The sequence below is a fragment of the Rattus norvegicus genome, chromosome 8 (genome assembly GCF_021556685.1).
Source record: "Rattus norvegicus strain SHRSP/BbbUtx chromosome 8, alternate assembly SHRSP_T2T, whole genome shotgun sequence".
Taxonomy (NCBI): Eukaryota; Metazoa; Chordata; class Mammalia; order Rodentia; family Muridae; genus Rattus; species Rattus norvegicus.
Genome location: NC_141541.1, coordinates 79,649,260 through 79,670,971, shown reverse-complemented (window position 1 = coordinate 79,670,971; position 21,712 = coordinate 79,649,260). Strand labels below are relative to the sequence as shown.

Below are 21,712 nucleotides of genomic sequence, written 5' to 3'. Positions count from 1 at the left end.
TTCTGCTACTACTCAGAACCATGGGACCAGGCTGGAGACATAGCTCAGTGGCAGTAACACTTGTGAAGCCCCAGGTTCAACTCCCAGAATTGCAAAAGGACTTGGAAGAGGGGTGTCAAAAACCAACCAAGTCAAAGCCCATCTTAAAGGACAGCTCTCGGTCTGTCACCATGGCTCCACCACTGTTGACTGACTGGATGCCTTTTATATGCTGTTTGTCTTCCCACACATTATTTTAATCTTCACCGCAATTATGAGAGGCAAGAGCTATCGCTCCATTTTATAGTTGGAAGAAAACAGGACTCACAGAGGTTTAGAAGTAACTTAGTGGTTGGTACCTACGAAGCAACAGAGCATGGACTGGACCTAGAATGCCCACAAGGAGCTTAGAGCTTTTGCTACTGTGCCTCTTCGGTGAGTCCTCTTCCCCAGATGTGTGGGGGTTAGGGCCCCTCTCCTATGTGAGTCTGGCTATCATGCCCGGGAGCTTATGACCAACAGTCCAAGTCTCCTGGCTGTCCACTTTGCCATCCTTCTGTCACAGAAAACGTTTATTCAAATAAATATGAAAACCCCAAGGCCTGATTTCTTATTTTACTTTAATAGGAAGAAGGTTGATTTACTCAAATCAGAAAGATGCATATCCCACCAACTAGCTGAGCCGAAAGGACAGGCTTCTTAGGCCCTCACTCAGCAGCCTCAGCCTGGAGAGAGCCTACAGCAGAATCCTTGCTTTACAAATGAGAGAGGATCCAGAGCACCGCAGCCAGAAGAGGCAGAGCCACGCTTCCTTCCCTTCACATTCATGATTTAGGAATTTTTAAAAAGAAAAGCTAAAAATTTTAGAACCCGTACATTTGAACATTTTGTCATATCAAACTGGTATTTTTTTTTTTCATTAAAGATCCTTTGATTCACTACAGGATTCTTCACAGCCTTAGGAAAAGACCTCTCTGCTGTTTAAATAAAAAAAACCTAGAACTGCCCCAAACCACAAACTACCCAAAGGGCTGAGGGAGCAGGAAGAGCGCTGACCTGGCTCACCACCCCAGCAGCAGGAATGGGCCAGCCTCATAGGACAGGATGGCCACCCCACTTGGGGAATGAAAGGAGAGCCCCACCGCGTGAATTAGCATCAGTGGTAACACAGCTGCTCGCTACAAACATTGGCTTGGCACAGATCAGTCTGGACTCTCCTGTAGTTTGCTTTGATGGTCTCCCTACTATCTTGTTGACTAATGATGAAATCATGGTTTGTTAATCCAACTGAATGAAAAAAAATACATTATATCAAGCGAAATGCAAGCTGTCTTTCCGTACTTTGTTGAGGATGTTTATTGACTCTGTGTTTATAAGAAGTCTTTCATATTCACTTATTAAATATTTACACGTATTGCTTATGTATTTAGCTGCATAAAGAGAAGCCGCTCCTATCTTTAATCTGAGTACTGTTTGCTTTCTAAAGGCTGTTGCTGAAGTAAGATGGAAGGCAGCCACTTCAACTGAGCTTCTTGCTTCAGACTATTGAAGAAGTTTCGTAATGTGTCAATATGCTCCTCCTTCCTGGAGCAATCCTAACAGAAGCTGTAATCAAACTTACTTTTAAGTTGACATGTTTGATCTGTAAGATTCTGTGATTTCCAAGTAACCAAAAGTTGTAAAAGAATAGTAGGTGAATAAATCCCAGGCAGAGGAGGATGAGGAGGATAGACCATGTGGTCCACTTGCTCTGCCTGTGAGCATCCTCTGTTTGCTCACTATTACTGTGAATAGTCACAACCTGATTTTCATGTTCCACGTAAGGTCCTTTGACATTTGCCACTGATGTCATTCCAGAGAGAAAAACACAAAGATACTTCCAAAGGCACAGAACTGGTTCCCCTCTGAATCAATATAAGCCTCCCTTGAGAAAACCAAATATATACTCCACTGGAAAAGCTATCTGGAACAATGCACACTGGAGTATGGTTCTTACTATGGTACACATTCTTACCAGCCAAGCATGTTACAGGTCTCCTTCTGCTGATTCTCTTTCCCAAACTCTCCAGGCTTCCTCCCTGTCTCAGTTAGTGTTCTATGGCTGTGAAGAAACACTATGACCAAGGCAACTCTTAAGAAAGAATTCAATTGGGGCTGCCTTACAGTTTCACAGGCTTAGTCCATTATCATCAAGGCAGTGAGCGAACATAGCAGGACACTGGAGCAGCAGAAAGAGAGAGAGACTGAGCCTGGCACGGGCTGTCTCCAGTGACACCTCCTTCAACAAGACTGCAGCCCCAATCTTTCTAATCCTTTAAAATAATCCCACTCCTTCATGACTGAGCATCCAAATATATGTGCTTATGGGCGCCATCTTAGCCAAATCACCACACTCCCCCTCTATCTCTCTTTTCCATAGACTGCCTCCACCTTTAAAGAGTGAGCACTTAGTTGTTGGTGTATTTTCTCCTGTTTTTAATATAGCTGTTGCCATCAAAATCATGTGGTATTGGTGAATGAAAACAGATAGGTAAAACAGAACAGTCTAGAAAGAACCAGACAACTGTGGACACTCATGCTTGAGAAAGACATAGGGTAATCCAGTGGAGGGGGTCTTCTCAAGAAGTGGTGACAACTCCAGCCATTCATATTAATAAGAGAGAATTCCCATCTTTCCTCACAGCAAACACAAGAATTAACTCACAGTACATATACTTAGATGTAAAACAAAACCAAAATTCCCCACAGGGAGAAACCAGAGGCAATCTCTGAGCTCTTTAAAGCAGGCAAAGGTCTCAGCAATAATCTCCAAAGCTTGATCTATAAAATTAAATATTGCTGGACTGGATCTCATCAAACCTAAGAACAACTTTCTTCTCTAAACTATTGTTAAGATGGTTAGGAGCACAGACTGGAGTTAAGATCTGCAAAGCAGCTCTCACCCCCTCTCACCTCCTCCTTCCCCTCTGGCTCTTTGCTCTTCTCTGTCCCTGCCCCCACCCCCACTCCACGTGCCCATGGGAACCTTCCACAAGGGAAAAAAAAGATCTACAAAGTATTAAGACTTATACCCAGAATATAGAAAGAACATTCAGATTTCTACAATAAGAAAAAAAATGCTTCCCTTCCCAAGGAGCAAAAATTAAAAGAAACCCCACCAGACAATACATTGTAGCAAATATATAAAAGAAAAAAATCTTAATACTAGAGAATTAGTTCTAAACAAAACCCCACTGATATTAACATCATCTAGCTATCTGAAGGGATTAAATTAAAAAGACTAACCATATCAAACACTGGGGGAGTTGGAAGCATTTCCTTTGCAGATAGAAATATAAAATGGTATGAAAACTTCAACCTGCCATAGCCCCACCCACTTCATGCACATGCATACATGCACATGTGCACACTCACGTACACACACACACACACACACACACACACACAGAGTGTGGGAGGAAGCAGAGAAGGTTTATTTTATACATGGATTGTTCACAGAGGTTTTTTATTTGTACTAAATACAATCTGGAAACAACTCAAATGTCCAACAACAGCTGACAAGATATCAAGTTATGATCCATCCATAAAATAAAATACTATTTAGTAGTAAGAATTAGTAGATAGTACAGCACCACAGTGAATATCAAATTAATTATTCTGAGTGAAAATAGCTGGGGCTGGAGAGGTGGCTCAGTGGTCAAGAGCACTGACTGCTCTCCCAGAGGTCCTGAGTTCAATTCCCAGCAACCACATGGTGGCTCATGACCATCTATAAGGGGATCCAATGCCCTCTTCTGGTATCTGAAGACAGCTACAGTGTACTCACATACACAAAATAAATAAATCCTTTTTTAAAAAGAAAGAAAAAAGCTATTGATACATTTATATAAACTTATAGAAAATGAAAATAATTTAGTCAAAATCATTAAGTACCCAAAAGTGTAGGTGCTGGGATGAGGGGACAATGGAGATTGGAGAAGACTTCTGAGTGTGGTGCCCGTGTGCTGTGTAATTGAGCTTGTGCTCCCAGGGGATGGCTATACACGCCTGCCTTACTATGCAGTACGCTGTAAATACATGAGGTCTACTATATCTACAGCATGCCTCAATAAATCTACTAGTAATAATCTGTTAAGCAAATAAATAGTTATGGTATAGGCTAACTGCTCCACATAGCTCCTTTTTGTCCTTTGTGGACTACTAACATGAAAATTACATTGATCTATGTGCCTGGCTAGGGTATGGAGTGATAGATTTATAGTTTAATAGATGTATTAGAGATAAGTTAATTAAAATTTAATATAAGCAGAGCCTGATGGGGAAAGAATAATGAAGAGAAGTTGAGTGAAAAACAAAAATAAAACAAAGAATATATCAATGGCCCAAAAACCCAATAATTCTGGCACACAGGATGGGAACACACAAGGCTTTCACTGCAAATAAGTTCTAGCACAGGAGCTCAGCCTCTCTCACTGTGCAGCACTGGGTAATCTGGGAAGAGTCTGTCAGAATGGCCAGCAGTGAAACTGCATCTAAAGACAGTGTGGGTGGGTGGTCTTCTAGTAAATACAAATGTCTTGTTTCAGCACGGATTAACACACTCAGCATCATGGCGTCCTAAATGGATGTGGAGTGTGATCCAACTGATCCAATCCAAGTAGACCACTGATTCTTGACCATGGATTAAGAATTCTTAGAAAAGTTTATTAGGATGAGGATTCTTAGACTCACTGCCAAGTCCAACTTAATCCAGAAGCTCTGGGGTGAAGTCCAGCAACCTGAATCTGAGTGAGTTCCCACCAGTACAGGCGAGGTGTCCTGAGCAACTGCTGAAAGCAATCCTATCTACATTACATGCTTCTCCCAAGTAACAGAATGTCACTTTGGCAAACCCTGGTTGAAAGCGAGGCCCCTACTCTAAATCACAGCGAGGAATCCTAAGTGAGTTGTTGAATGGATACCAATCTCTTCCTGGGCTACATTCTAAGTGGTCCACTAATTTACAGGATTTTAAAGGAATTTATGCAAGCTAGCACTGGGTCAATCTTCCAAAACATGAAACAGAAGAGAAGCACACATATGCTACTTGCTAGAAGCCAAAAATATCTGTAAACTATTTATGAAAGCCACAAAACAAACAAAAGGAGAGGGAAGCTGCCAGAGGAGAGTGGGAATTAGCCTCTGACAGACATTCTTTGCAAATGGGGGTTTCAAACTCAACTAGTGTTTACTGAAATCTTTCAGTGTGCCAAGCAGTAAGGGTGGACCTTTCAAATGTGTTGTCCCAACCCACAAATAAGCCTTTACAGAGTTCCTACAGCCTGCCAAACATAAAACTGAAGGACAGGAAGGAGGCCAAGATCACAGAGTAAGAAAGCTGGGCCCTAACCCTTATCTGGGAGAATCCACTGGCCCTTCTTTTATACTACACTTTCCCTAAGATTAGATTGCCCTATAAATGTCACTCAGAAATAAATAGGGAGCTGGGTGTGGTGGTGCACACCTTTAACTCAGCACTCAGGAGACAGAAGCAAGCAGGCAGATCTCTGTGAGTTTCAGGCTAGTCGGGCCTACACAGTCAAGATCCAGGACAACCAGGGCTATACAGTAAGACCCTGACTCAATCCCCCACCTCCCTTAAGACACCCAAACAAACAAAGTAGCAACCAGCTGCCTGTGGTGGCACATACCTTTAATCCCAGGACTAAAGAGATGGAGTTCTACCAGCCTCTAACTAGAGCGAGTTCTAGACCAGCTAAGGTTACACAGTGAGATTACCATCTCAAACAAATAACAACGAAATCCAGAAAACAAGGATGGCTCATCTGCACTGACACTTTGCTGAGAACCAGACCCCATGCCAAACACTTCAGTCCAGTTTCTTTTACCCTCTCAGTTCACAAAGTAGATAAAAATCATCCCTCATCTATAGAAGGAAATCTGAGGACTGCAAAGATTGCACGGTACTGAGTCCTGTAACCAAGTGCATACAACCATAATAGGCATCTAAAGCAAGCTGAGATTTCACGTACAAATCTGGCATATGTGATCTTAATTGCTCTTCTTAATGGGATTTGAATCCTATGTTTGAATTTCTGAAAAGCTACAACTCTATCCACTGCTTTCTAGAGAAAGGCACAGGGTAGCATAATACCAGTGCTCTCCCAAGCTGCACTGTACTTCATTTTCTAAGGAAAAGACCAAGGGATACGAACTCAAGCTGGACTAAGTTAACTTCCTAAGTGAATGTAAGATTCTAGAAGTTTTTGCTTAGTATGAGGCTAATTCAACTGACCACCAACTATTGTCCCTGCATAGCTTTGTAGATGGAAATTAATTCAGTCTAATATGGCTGAGGACCATGACCAGGAGTCTAGCAAGATGATTTAGGGAAAGAGTTATAAAGGAAACCTCACCATTATCTACTCTCACATATTTTGTACTCCTTAAAGATTAAATAGCCCAGCAAGAACTCAGAGGTTCCATGTCCACCAGTCACTGGGGGTATGAGACCCAGGGCAGGCAGGCTAGACCTTCAAGTGAGGATGACATTAGGAAATCAAACATGTACTGACTGACAGGTGCCATCTGGTGTGGCAAGTTTTTAAGTTGGCGTTTGGCCCCATCTTTCCGCATTATCTGGAAAAGACTTTATTGGACAGGGAAAGCCTATGTATTGGTATGTAGTCTGCAGCTTTGGAATTTTAAATATCTGCTGGAAAGATGAACAAATAAAACCTCCACCTTATCGCTAGGGAGCATAAAAACTGACTCCCCGTCCTACAGGAAAGTAAGAACTGAGCTTTCGGAAGGCACTGGTCTTGGCTGTGGGATTAGGTTTGAGACATAGCTAATAATGGCAGGCAACACACTCACAGCGGTCTCCAGAGCTGAGTCCTTTCCTCCCTGCTTCTTTCACAATTCGGTTCCATAACCTGAATTTTCACATTAAAAGGAAAGTATACCCAAATCCTTCCCAAGTTGGCAGTAGCCACCACAGAGTTTAGAGGTAGAATTATCTTTTTCCTTAAATGTTTTTTACTGTTGGAGATATGGCTCATTCAGTTCTCAGGATCCACATAGTGGCTCAGAACCATCTATAACTGTAGTTCCAGGGGACCCTCTTTTGACATCTATGGGCACTGCATGCATGTGTTGTACGTGCATACATGCAATCAAATACTTATACACATAAAATAAAGCAATATGATTCTTTTTAAATCATCTCAAAAATAAGGAAGGAGGAATGGTCTTAATTTAAAAATGCATTTTTCTTTTTAAACGAAGTAGTTCTTTATTCAAGTTTAAATGTCTTGAACAGTGAAATTTCTCTAGATGCAAAAGATACATGGCAACTTCCTGAGGAGAATTTTGGTTCGATCCCATTAGAACACATCTTTAAAACCAGGCAACTTTAAAGGAAACTTTTTGTTTGAGCTTGCACAGCACACTGTATGCGCCACTTAGAGGCTGCCCTGTGGGCTATCCTGACCCAGGCTTCACTGCTGCTTCCCCAAAGCATAGCAGCAGATGGTAGCTCGGTGCTCGGGAAAGGTTGGTGGGACTGACCTGGGGTGACTTGGGGTCAAACGTTAAAGTAATCTGTACCAGATCAAACAACAGAGGTAAAAGATGCAATCCAAATTTGAAATTTAGAAAAAAATAATTAGAACAATGGTGAGAGCCTTTCAGAATTAAATACTTTTAAACAACTCTTGCAATGGAACAGTTTCCTCTAAAAATCCTGCACTATCTAAAAACTATGTTCTTCGAGAGCTGGGCCTAGTGGTCCCATTTGTATTCCTTGAATTTTCTAGGCTAAGGCTGTAGGGCTGTCATAAGTTTGAGGTCAGCGTGGCCTGCAGAGTAATACTGCTTCAAAAAATAAGCCCCTCCCAGAGGAGAAGGGGAGGAGGGAGATGGAGGAAGGATTGTGGGAGAGCTTACTGGGAAGGGGCAGTAAACAGGATGTAAAGTGAATAAGTAAAAAAAAAAAATTAAAAGAAAAAAGTAGTTGGAGCTCTCAGAAAAAAATAAAACAAACAATAAAATTCTCTTTGAGAGTATCTGCTATTCTGGATTTCAGTGAACCCTGGCTGCTGAAGGCACGTGTGAAAATACAGTCAGAAAGCAGAGCTGTACTGTCTGGCACTGGAGCTCTGGGTATGGCTTACAGCTTCGTAACTTACTAGCATGTAGCAGGATAAGTTACTTAGCCTTCTCAGCTGGGCTAAGCTTATCCCCGCACCTTCTTTGGCACTGAGGCACAGGGTAGGATGACAAGCACTTGGCTAGCATTAAGAAGTATTTGCTCAATCAGTGCTGACTATTAATATCCAAGGTCTAAAGCCTCCATCAGAATCATTCACTTTCTACAGCCTTGTTGAGATTCATTTCATACCCTATAAGATGTTCCTTTTGATGTATGTGGTTCAGGCAGTTTAGTTTATTAACAGAGCTGTGCAACTCCCACAATGATTACAGCTATCTAAATTCAACAAAACCACAAGAAATTTCATAGTCATCCACAGTCACTCATCTGAGCCCTTAGCAATCACGAATCTGCTTTGAGTGTATACATTTGCCTCTTCTAGACACTTCTCAATTAAGTATGATCATAAAATATACAGCTTGTCATCGCCACATTCCAGAGTCGACCCATATTATGTTGTGTTTCATCCGCCTTTTAATTATTGAATAATATACCACTTGTGGATACATTACATTTTATCTATCCATCATTTGATAGACATTCGGGACATCTTCAAGGAATAATAATGCTATAAACAGCTGTGTATAGGTTTCTGCGCTGGGCAGATTTTGTCAAGTTCTTTTTTATGTCTACTAAGGTGATCATGTAACTTTTACTTTTTATTCAACTAATATAGAGTGTTGAATTGTTTTCTACATTAAGCCAACCTTGCCTTCCTGGATTAACTTCTATTTGGTTGTGGTATATAATCCTTTGTAGAGACTGGCTCATTCTGTTTGGAAGTATCTTGTTCAGGATTCTTGCCAACCTTCCTCACATGAGATAAAGATGGGGGTTTCGTGTGACTCCCTTAAAAGCCTGCCTAGATGTTAGCCTCCGTCTTTAGTTCAGAGTTCCTCCCAGTGGCTTGCTCTGTGGATATTACTTTCCAGTCTGATTGTAATTGGATGCAGGTGCTCTTTAGCGTCTTTAGCAAAGACTTTTAAAGCAACAGACTCTGTGCACCCAGAAGAATACGGCGTCGTTTCACATTCACATTTTGGGTTGCATATTCCATACATTTCAAAATTATGATAGCAAGTAAAAGTCAAATAAAAGTTTGGAAACAGAGAGTGTAAATTAGCATGCAAGTCTATTTAGCTTATACAAAGCCAGAAGAAACCATTTAACTGAATATCATTAATTTTGCATCACCTGACTTAAAGAAATTTCTAGATCTCTCTGGCAGATATACTGGCCACAAGTCACACATATCTATAGAAGACCTGAAACACAGCTAATGACACTGAGTTGTAGTGTGAATGTAAATCGTACACTAGATCTCATAGGCTTCGCCGGCAAAGAGAACGTAAATTATGGAGTTAGTAATTGTATAGAGATAGCTGAAATGATGTTTTTAAAATATTGTATTAAACATGTTATAAACAAATTTCATGTGTTTCCTATTCCTTTTCTACTCTGGCAGACATAACTCTCATTTTTTCTCGTAGCTTGACTACTACAGCCCTGTGGATCTCCCACATCCAGTGCTGCTGTCCTCCATGGGGTTCCAAAAGGACAGCTGCGGTTCTGGAACAGTGCTAGCTCACAGGGATAGCGAGAACAACACTTCTAGTTCCGTTATCTGATCCCACCCTCACTAGACGCAGGCGCTCTATCGCTTCTAGTCTCTAACAACAGCTTGAAACGTTGTTGTCATCCGAACCGGAATGGAAGACATGATAGGGCATGATGATCAGGATGAACTAAACCACAGCGCGTATTTCCTTGCTGTTTTTGGTTTGACTTACTAGATAAAAACAGTCTTTATATTTTTCACTATTTGAAAAAAATAAGGTATTTGGTGATGTAGAAAATACCTTATGGTGACATCGAATCCAAATTTCAGCATCTATGTAAAAGTTTTACTTGTATACAGCCTGATTCATAAATTCACATGTGACGCATGCGTGGTACCAGTTAGGCGTAGTAGAGTATGAAATGGAGACCGCATTGCTTGTGAAGTCTCCAACACCGAAGTGTCTGGCCTTTCACAGAAAGCCCTGCTGACATTCCTACATGTAGAGAAACCTCTACAGCATTCCTACGGCTTGCATCATAGGACCCGGCGAGATGTAAGGGGAAAGTTGTCTGTTTCCTCCCTTATAGACTAGAGAGATCCTCAGTTCTCTTCTTGCTTCTGTCCTGTGTCTTGATGAAAAGAAAGAGTCCCAGCCTGTGGGGTAGTTTTTACACAGACAGAATCACAAAGAGTCAGTGTGCACCTCTGCTTTCACACTCATTGGTGATCTAGAAATGAGACTGATGTTGCCCCTTGAGGGGCCTGGGTGCTCTCTGTGGGTGTGACTCTATAGGCACTATTTGCAGCATGTATGTATGTATGTATGTATTACATTACACGTGTGTGCACATATGTGTGTGTTCCAGAGGACAACCCCAAGTGTCTGTCACTCTCAGGAGCAGTCACCTTGTTTCGTTTTGTTGAGACAGACCCTCTTCACGGTCCTAAAACTTGCCAGTAGCCAAAGCTGGCTGACAAGCAACCTCAGAGACCTGCCATCTCCACCTCCCCAGAACGGAGATTGCAAACGTGCACACTACACTTGCATTTCCATTCAACCCCTTTACTCACTCATGGGACTTCCCCTCAGCCCATGGTCTCTCAGGTACTTACCTCAGTAGAGCCTGTGAATGCAATCTTGTCTATGCCAATGTGAGACGCTATTGCTGCCCCTGCTGTTGGCCCATACCCTGGCAGAATGTTGACGACCCCGGGTGGAAAGCCAGCCTAGGAAACACAAATCGGAAAAAAGGTGTACGTGTATCACCCTTCAGGCTGGCTGTGCTCTGCTTCACAGGTTCCACATAAGGGAGGGGAAGAAGCCCCTGGAGTCCGTTTATTCCTACCTCCTTGATGAGGGCTCCCATATACAGTGCACTGAGTGGTGTCTGCTCTGCAGGCTTGATGACCACAGTGTTACCACAGCACAGTGCGGGAGCAATTTTCCAGGTGAACATCAGCAGGGGGAAATTCCACTGAAAGGGAAAGGCAAGGCTAATAGATGGGGAAAATGTTTCTCCATTGCTTATTTTTGTCTTCTCAGATTTTGAAAGAAAGAAACTGTGACTTCTCAGATTTTCAAAACTGTTCTGAACATAGATCATCTCCGCCACCAAGTGTAGACCGTGGGTGTATGACATCACCATGAAGAGAGCGGCACTGGCTTTCCAAGTCTCCTTCCTCTCTGTTCCGTGTATCCTCACACTCCAAATGCCCACCTAGGAAAGCTCGAGCTGAGGAGCAGCAGCGAGCGACGTTTCTTTGTTTAGCTTTACTTTTTATTTTGTTTTCATATTTCTTAAACTGGGCTTTGTTCCAAAGTCTCAATATGTGAATGTTTCCTCTTGAATTTTGGATTTTTACTTCAAGATTTTCACATTGATTTGAAAAATGTTTTATGTATATTATCTAGAAACGGAAACCCTAGCTATCAATTGTTTTTTAAGACTTCAATGTGGCCTTTTTGAATGTACTGTCATAAAAATACAACTATACATTTTATAAAATGTACCTACCAATGAATAAAAAAATTTCACCAGCAAAATAGCATGAAAACCAAACTAAAGTATCTTTATGAGAATATGAAAAGGGGAACTACATGGTTTAAGCTGATTTTGATACAATATTAAGCCTGTATTGTCATAAGCATAAGACTTCTTACTGTCAAGTGTCTAATGATTACATCAATGAAGAAAGCAGCACTCCAGGCCCCCAGCTTCAGCCCCTGATACAATGTGTTTCTGCCTGAAGCCTCTCAGCTGCCATCCTTGAAGGATTCTCACTGCTCTGGCAAGCTGCAAAAATATACAAGTGTCTTGCCTTCACCAAACACCCAATTTCTTTTCCCCTTAGTTGTTTATAAACTTAGGAGTCCTTGGTGATGTTTTAATTCCATCTACAGTGCGTAAATCTTGGAGGCAGTAATTGAGGGAGCTGGCTGACAGGAGCTCTTGCCTTGTGAGGGAAGCTGAGGCTCTGAGGACCTGGGAGAGCAAGAGGGGCAGCTTTGATGCTTGCAGAGAAGGTAGCAGACACAGAGGGGTTTCCTTGAAGAGAGTAGAGAGAGAACTCAACCAAAACTTTCTCTTTCCTTTCTTCATTCTCTAGTGAAGGCCACAAATAAACCAGGGTTTATTGATCATTTGAACAAATATTAATAAGCCCCTAAGAATCTTTGGCTTCCAAATTCAAAGATTATTCTTGAATCATTCCTCTATGTGATGAAAGAAAAAACTTCGTGTCTTATCTATACTGCCTTTAGTGTCAGCACAGCCCCCCACCCCCTGAAATCCCAGCCAGAACTGTGAGATAGTACTGTTGAAGCCTGCGTGATGCTTTGTGCTGTGCCAAGGGTGTGCACGGGAGAGAGTGAAGGACAGTGTTCAATGTTCCAATCCAAACACTAGTCATTACATCTATTTTTCTTTACAAGATAGACAACAGCCCAGAAAGGTTTCAATGTGGACTATGATGTTAACTGTGCTGTTGTGCCTTTTAAAGCACCTTTCTTTAGACTCCTGTGAAAAGAGACAGTGAGAAAGAAGAACTAAAGGGATCATATAAAACAATATGCCTAGAAAGGTGCTGAGCTGCCGATCTGAAACAGACACAGCAAATACAACCCCATGTTAATTCCCCAGAAGCAGATAGGTATTCATAACCAAGGCTGGGTTGTTCATACACTGTCCTTGGCTTTGCTTATTTTTATCAGGAGACTCCCATGACTTGAGAACTCCATTCACGGTAATAGGCCCGAAACTCGATTCACCTGTTCAAATAAGCATTTGCAGAGAGGCTGTTAGAGATATGTCAACAACATGAGCTCAGGTTTTCTTCCCAGTAACGAAAAACACACATACTAAGGACCATGTTTTCTGTGTCTTTAAGAGAACTGAGTCAAATGAAAATAAATATGAAGCGCGAGGAGATGCACGCACCGGGATAATCTGTCCACACACTCCGATGGGCTCATGTCTCGTGAAGGTAAAATAGTCTCCATCTGAAAGAGATAAGCACGGTCACTCCAGAGAGGGTCGGGGGAGTCAGAGGAGAGCTGACATGGCAGCTGACACCAGAAATGACACCGAGGAACATCCTTCTCTCCAAGTACTACAGCACCAGTCCTCAGGAGTGAGTGTGTGTGTGCGCGCGCGCGCGCGCGCGTGTGTGTGTGTGTGCACGTGTGTGTGTGAGTGTGTGTGAGTGTGTGTGAGTGTGTGTGTGAGTGTGCGTGTGTGTGCATGTGTGTGCGCGCAAGTGTGTGTGTGTGCGTGTGTGTGAGTGTGTGTGAGTGTGTGCGTGTGTGCATGTGTGTGAGTGTGTGTGTGCACGTGTGTGTGTGAGTGTGTGTGCGTGTGTGTGTGCGTGCGTGCATGTGTGTGCGCGCGCGCACATGTGTGTGTGTGTGTTGTGCACGCGTGTGTGTATGCATGCACACAGGCAGCTACAGATAAACCTACCACATGACCAGAACAGATGAGAGGACATCTACAACTAAAGGAAGGACAAATTTATGATACACAAAGGCTAATTTAAATATTCAGGTACCCCAAGTTTTTTTTTTGTTTGTTTGTTTTTGTTTTTTGTTTTTTTTTTTTTTTTTGGTTCTTTTTTTTTTTTCGGAGCTGGGGACCGAACCCAGGGCCTTGCGCTTCCTAGATAAGCGCTCTACCACTGAGCTAAATCCCCAGCCCTGTACCCCAAGTTTTTAAACAGCTTTTCTGGGTAGTTTTCAAAATTAAAACCCATTAAACGAAATGTAATTGAGCACACTTCAAATGCTGGGCAGCTGGAAAATATGAAAAAAAAAAGGAAAATATATCCCCTCACTCAATGCACTGTCCCAGGCATGACCTGGGTCTTGGGGACACAGGCAGGTACCCCTTGGGGCTTGAAGGAAAAGCTCCTGAGACACTGGGCAGCCTTGCTTCTCTTATGGAAATAGTAGGCAGCCAGGAAGCCCCAACCAAATTCTTTAGAAAGATGCTGTTGCTTTTATCTGGGTACTTTTTAAAGCTAATGGAGCCAAGTCTTTGTTTCCCGATTTGTTGCTGGTTACTTCACTAGCGGATTGTCTGTCAAAAGCAGCAGCACCTCCCCCAAGGAAAGTGAAGCTACAGTCCAGACTGGGGCAGGAGAGCTGTTGGAGCTGGGGATGGAGGTGAGGACAGGAGGCTGTGGTGAGACAGAGACAGATGGCGAAGGAGGCTGTTAATCTTCATCTCTCAGCACATCTTAACCGCTAACGTTTCTCACCCAGGGTTGTTTAAGCTAAGTTCAAAATTACATTTTTAAATAAAGTTCTCTTTCTGCTCCTCTTTCTCCTCCAGGCCCTTCCTATCCTCTGATCCCCAATCCTTCTTCCCCAAATTAGCTATCTCCTACCTTCATTTCTCTGAGAACTTTCACTCCTCCTCACAAGGGTACTCATGCTGCTGTCTTCCCCTCCCCCTTTCTCAGCCCAGCTAATTACAAGTCTCTCCCCGGGCTCAGTCACAGAGTACAGTAAGGACAGCACTTTATGTGTGTTAGTAATCTGTACTGGGATTTCTTGATTAAAGTGTATGTGTCTTCAATGTTTTGATAAATATTTGAAAATCATCATTTATCAAAGCTATAAAAAGTCCTAACAACAATGCTGTTTTCTACTCTTTAACCAGCTTTCTGAATATCTGAATTTTAGCCAATCTGAAATCTAGAATATGGCAACTTGTTCTGTGTTTAATTTTGAATTGTGTTTAATGATATTTAAGGATGAACGTACTAACCATTTTCAATTTTTTCCTTCAAATTTAAATCCTTTGCCCCTTTTCTCTCAGGTCCTTCATTGTTTTAGTTATTTGAGGAACACTGTGAAAAAGTTCGTTCTCTGTCATGCTTTTGCAGACCTTTTCCTCAATCTTCACCTAGTCCCTTGGTGTTGTTTAAGAGAGTCTAGCCTAAGGGGAGGAAAGAGGAGGTAGGCAGGCTTGGGCAGGTGGGCGAGCAAGCCAATATGCAAAAAGCATCCACAGGATGACATTAGTCCAAGTGGTACTTTAAAGACCAACCTACAGCAACTCAGTGTGGAGCCAACTCGGGAATCTTCGAAGTGGATCTCATCAGCTGTGCCAGTACAAGTCATCAGTACAAACCCATCGGTTTATCGTTCTCTGGAAAGGGCTTTCATGAGCAGCACAATACTGGTCAATACTCAAGAAAAGTCCACTGGCAAGGAAAGCTCTCTACTAAACTATGATTTAGCTGAGGTGATGCACTCCAGTGACTAAATACGAAGCAGTGAACCTGTGAGGGGAAGGGATGAACACTGAGATGGGGGACAGATGAGCTGCAAGAACAGGGTAGTTGACATAAGAATACAATGAGAAAATGGGTGGTTCACAGAAGGTTCACCAGTCACCTATGGAAGCACAGCAAGGTGCCTCATAGGTTTCTCCATCTGCTTCTTATATCTACAAGATTGTAAATGTATCACGTAGTGTTGAAAGCTACTGAAAAATGAAAGGAAAGAAAAATGTAGACAACAGCTTTCGAAGCTGATCCAACGGGGAGTAAACTTGACTTGATAGTTGTGTCCCAAGATGAACTGAGTTATGAGGAATACAATGTACTTGATGATCTGTTCACAGATTTGATATACACTGAGCTAAAGGTTGGCACAGAAAGGGTACCAGCTCCTGCAGTCCTTGTGGCTGGTCTCACTAAATCCTAAATAAACATGGGGATCTTGTCTCTTGAACTTTTCCCAAGAGAACACTGACTGAAAAGAATAAGAAAGGGCTCTGGGCCCTGTGGACTCGGAGGGTGCTCCTGCATGTCCAAGGGATACCCCCAATTAGGTAGCTGTGGTTCCTGGAAAACACGAGACATGTACCTTCTACGGGGCCCTTGGGAAGAACTGATGGCACTGGGGGTCCTTCACAGCTATCAGGACCCTGCTCCAAGTCCCCAGGGCTTCTAGATCAGGGTTACCGGGGGGCAGTCATTTGGGAGATGCCTTCCTAATCTTTCCCAAAGTCACTTGCCTGATCAAGTTAGCTCACTCCTTACCAATGTAAGAGTTAGCTACTTGCTGGCCTCATTTCAAGGAAAATGACCAAGTGACAAGTTTCACAAGTTAGTAACACTTTTCTTCCCATAGTCTTTAAACCTGAGAGTTAAAATAAAACAAATCTCCTCCCTCACTACTGCCTGGAACCTGTTTTGCAGGCTCTATGTGCTGTCTGGATGCTACAAGGTACTTTTCACACTTCAATGCTCTAAGAACCCAGTGATCTTGCCGTATACATTCTGAACCCTCTGGCCATAAAGAATGTGAAAACCTTACAATTAGATATTCATTGTGCTATAAGCTTAGCTGAACATTACATTAATCTCTGTGGAGTATGCACTCCCAACAGGTACATTAGGGCACGCTTTTGTCCTAGAGCAGACAGTACAGAACAAGACTTTTTGTGAAAGATCAAGCCACTTCCCTACGCTTTTTTGTTAGGGATTAAATTACACAAGAGATGAAGGGAGGAAGGGAGGGAGGGAAGGAAGAGGAAGGGATGGAAAGAAAGAGGGAGACAGATGGAGAGACAGAGAAAGTTCCATATTTAGTTAATCAAAAGTTTAGTATTTGAGTAATTCCTTTAAGAAAGATATTACTTTTTTTTTTTTTTTTTTTTCGGGGCTGGGGACCGAACCCAGGACCTTGCGCTTCCTAGGTAAGCGCTCTACCACTGAGCCAAATCCCCAACCCCCTAAGAAAGATATTACTTTTAAAGACGGGGATTAAACTTTTTTTTAAAATTAATGTAAGTTTTATTCTCATATTCTGGCACATCCTGGAATAAACTAAAGTCTAATGATATAATTGCAATTATAGTCAACAAATCTTAACATATCAGAAATTGAGATATGTGACATGAACCCCAAGCTCCCAAGATAACGACAGCATTCCAACAGCTGTATCAAGTCTTACACAGCCAGTAACAATAAAAACGGGTTCCTTTAGTAACATAAGAATCTGTAGCAAAAATCAGTGAAATCAGTGAATAATGAACGCCATCTTGCTCTCTCTAATGTTCACATAGAATTACTCTGTGTTTGAGGGCATAGCTCAGTGGTAGAGCATTTGACTGCAGTAGAATTACTCTGGAGGAGATAGCAACCCTTTAAATAATCCAAGTAGTAAACATTGAGCATAAAATTGGAGAACTACTCTATTCTATACTCTAGTAGATTCCAGTGTGTGTAGACACCGTGCAGCGCTGTTTGAGCATCTTGCAACAGTGACAAATTCTGTGGCTGCTTACTCAAGGAATGAAACTTTACATTAGCATAAATTAGCACTGATACTATTCCTTCCAGGAGTCTACTGGTAGATTCTAAAAAGTGACATTATATGTTCCCCGGTCTTCCATGAATAGGTCTCAATTCTATCTCTGTTTCATTGCACAGTCGTGAAAAGATTTACGTTTTCTCCTCTCCACTTGGTTCCTGTGTCTGTAAAATGAGGCTGGCTTTATGGATCCCTCAGGACCTCTGCAGCATCTCTGCAGTGTCTCCAAAGGTTCCTGGTGAGGAGCCGACTTCATGGCTTCCTGTCACCATCAAGTCATACCCTACTAACTACCTGGGCTCTCCTCAAGTGGGTGCAACAAACAGTCCTTGCTCTCACTGTGATTAAACAGGACTGGAGTTCACCCTCCATTCACTACTGACAGCACCGGACCGAGCTGGCGAAAGGCAAAAGCCTAGGGTTTGATCATTATCTGCCTTTTTAGCTCAGTCTTCAGTTTAAGAGGTAAAACTGACATAAAAATGAAACTGATAAATAACTATATATGTTTGGGTAGTTTTTAATCTTTGCTATATATGTTGCCATATCATAAAGCCACTTTATTACAAAATTCAGCTTAAAGTATGGACCACATTCTCCCACTTACTATAAAATCAATAAAATCATCACTCATTCAGAGGAAACCAGGAAGCACCACACCTTTTCTTTTACCCTTAGCAAACTACGTAAGTTTTGATCTATCCTCCATCGCAGGGAAGCTATGGGCAGGAGAGGAACAGAGGACTCTGATTTGAGTTACAGAGATTGAAAGGGGGGATTAATACTTCTCAGGGCTACTATAGCAGAAGAGATAATAAACAGGCAAAAGGAAAGTGTCCAATAAATCCAAGTAATGATTATTATTAACCATCATAAGTAGGAGTTGCCAAAGGAGGGTCAAAGCATGGGATTTACGGTCAGAGAGGATGGAAATAATGGGTAGGTTGTAAAGAGAATAGCACCAGGCCCTTGCCGACCCAAAGATAATGCATTCTGCAATAGCGGCTGACGGTGGGTCTTGAATGAGGTGGAATACAGTGTGGGGACGAAACCACCAGGTCAGAGGAAAACAGCATCTTGTTGAAGGTTCAAAATGATCACCACTCTCCTTCCCCCAAAGCCTTCTGGCAAAAGGCTATCCTTCAAGAAGATAAATAAGGTAGACACTTTTTCTCTGTACCTGACTGCCCATCTATGGTCAAAGTGCACAAAACACCGTGCCGTAATTTTTAACACACATTTTGGGTCTTAGACCTGACATTTACTACCAAGTGACTTTGTTGAGGCACTAAGTTTTACTATCTCATTAGGCATACACTCTTTAATTCCAGTTTGTCTTACACTGGACTCTTCCTTACTCAGGGTCTTTGGATTCTAAATATGAAAGAACACTTAACATGTTCAATTGCTATGCAAATAAACATTCATTATTTCTTGTCTTCTATTGTCAAACAAACACTGGGGATGTTTTGCAGAGAAATGCAGGTAACACATAAAGACCACATGACCTTCTTAAATTCTGGACTTCACTCTGGAGAAGAAATCAACAATGAAATCAAATTGATAATTGAATTATAGTGTTGCAAAAGACAAATGTGAATATCTAAGAATAAGCATCTAAGTAATTAGGATCTCTTTGACGAGATCTCCCTCAGAAGCTTCCTGGCTTAGTCTCAGACCCCTCACCAGGAGGTGGGTCTGCATGTTGCCTTCCATCAATCTCTTTCCTATAAAGTTTCTTTTATCTCGTGGTTAGATACTCCTGAATCCCCTTCTGCCCTCAAACACTTCTAGCTGACGGTTTAACCTAATTCTTAGCAGCAAATCCTTGCATACCTGCTCCCCAGCTGACTGATAAACTGATTTAAATGTCCCTTCATACTTATATGTAGACTATCTATACACACAAAAAAGGAACATTGTCAGGGTTAGTGACATAATGTTTGGCCTTATGCTCAGTTCAAGCTGACACAAGTGTCTCATATCGGCAATGTACACGGCTTCTCCTGGTGTTCAATGAAGTACTACTAACAGAGCCCCACACTTCCCTTTTTTTAACACACTCGCGTTTCACATACCTACAGGAATGGTCATTCCGTGAATTTTATCAGCCCAGCCTGCATAATACCTCAGGGTTTTGATGACTCCCTGCAAATCGATGTAAAAAGCTTGCAGGAATGGCTTACCGCCATTTAGTGATTCCATAGTCTGTAGGAAAAGAAATAGAATAGTTAAGACCTCAGAACTTTATAGTGACACACTAGTTTCTTTAGAAGAAACAAGGAACAGAGGGAACCCGGCTGGGGTGTGAGTGGTGATGCACACTTGTTCAACTCTACTTTCTGAAACAGGAAGGTGTCCAGTCCTAAGAGGCTTGCTTTAGTTACTAGTAAAAGACCACATGGACACACATGTGCTATTCTTGTGCCTGTGCATTTTCCTTAACTACTGTCCTTCGTATAAACACAATGCTTCTTTAACTGATGATAAAGAATCCTCTGCTTGTCAAACCTCCTTCTGTTATATTAATGGTCAGAGTAGAATGGAGATCTTCCTGAGAGTGCTCTGGTAATTCGAATCCACAAAGAGAAGCAGGGACATCAGTTTTGTATGCATTCAACATGGATATAAAATGTTCTACACAGCTGCCAAGACCCCTGCTGAGAAGTGAAATATTCACGGTGCACAGCAAGCTTATTTATTACCACCAAATAAACAAGATCTCCTGTGGGGAAACCCAGACTTTAACAATTTAAAGACTGGTTTTTGTAAACATTTATGTTAACAACCATTATCTATTAAGAGTAAAGTATCTGGTCCATTTATAAAAATAGCAATAATAAACAGCTTTACATTATAAACATTATTTTAATGACATGTTCCTAAATTGATTAAGTCTGTTACAAAAACAATGACCACTGAAACAATGAAGTAAGACTGTTTTCATTTGAAAAATACTAGGCTGTTAGATGTTTAACAAATGAAATAAACAAAAATGGATATTTATAATTTACTGTCTCTCTCTAGAAGAACATTTTATAACACATACTGGTATAAAATTAATTACTGACAAAGCTACAGTTGAAATGTTTTCCATTCACTGAAGTTAAAGGACACTATTCATTGTGATGACAGCACGGCTCACCAACTTACTGCACAAAATGGAGCTCATTTTTAAATGCTGCTTGTCACTCCACCGGCTCACTTTTATGAAAGAAGATTCAGTAAGTTCCAAGTCCTTCTAGAAACATTTATATATTCACAAATTGGATAATAAATTCCCTACATAGTTAGCTAGCAAAGAGCCAAGGTTTACAAAGCATAGAGAAGAAGCAGAGTCTATAACCAATCGAGGAGCGTCCAAGAATGGATCCGTGGCACACACTGTCTACATTCTGTTTTTTTAAAAAGATTTATTTATTTATTTATTTATTTATTTATTTATTTGTTATAAATATACTGTAACTGTCTTCAGTGTAAATACACACAGAAGAAGACATTGGATCCCATTACAGATGGTTGTGAGCCACCATGTGGTTGCTGGGATTTGAACTCAGGACCTCTGGAAGAGCAGTCAGTGCTCTTATCCACTGAGCCATCTCTCCAGCCCTCATTTACATTCTTTTTTTTTTTTGGTTCTTTTTTTCAGAGCTGGGGACCGAACCCAGGGCCTCCCCATTTACATTCTTAAGTGGTCCTAATCTCCAGAAAGTCTTCATTTTCAAAGAAACTAGGTATTTAGAAAATATTTCTTTTATTAATTAAAGTGTGCATGTGTGTGCACACATATACACGCACACATATGTGTGAGCACATAAATATAAATACAGATGTCCATAGAGGCCAAAGGTCTGATTCCCTGGATCTGGATTTTCAGGCAGTTATGAACTGCTGGGAACTTAATTCAGGTCCTCTGAAAGAGGTGTACTCTTAACTGCTAAGCCAACACTCCAGTTCTCAATGCAACTTTTACTTTAAAAACAACAGCAGCAAAAACAACAAAGTCCATCAGATAAGAAGTTCCTATGTTTGCAGGGTACGTGTGCAGGGTAGTGAAAAGAAATGGCAATCTCCATCATACTTCTAAAAGCGGGCAGAGCAAACGAAGTAGAATGTATGAGGGTACACATCCTTC

The 21,712-nt window shown here is 41.6% G+C and overlaps 1 protein-coding gene across 1 annotated transcript in view; it reads right to left on the bottom strand.

The window, feature by feature from the left end:
- Nucleotides 1-21,712, bottom strand: part of Aldh1a2 (aldehyde dehydrogenase 1 family, member A2) — a 79,357-nt gene that overhangs the window by 20,854 nt on the left and 36,791 nt on the right. Inside the window, 4 exon segments of the mRNA NM_053896.2 lie at nucleotides 10,866-10,979; nucleotides 11,099-11,227; nucleotides 13,190-13,251; nucleotides 19,656-19,785. Coding sequence (NP_446348.2) covers nucleotides 10,866-10,979; nucleotides 11,099-11,227; nucleotides 13,190-13,251; nucleotides 19,656-19,785 — 435 coding nt within the window.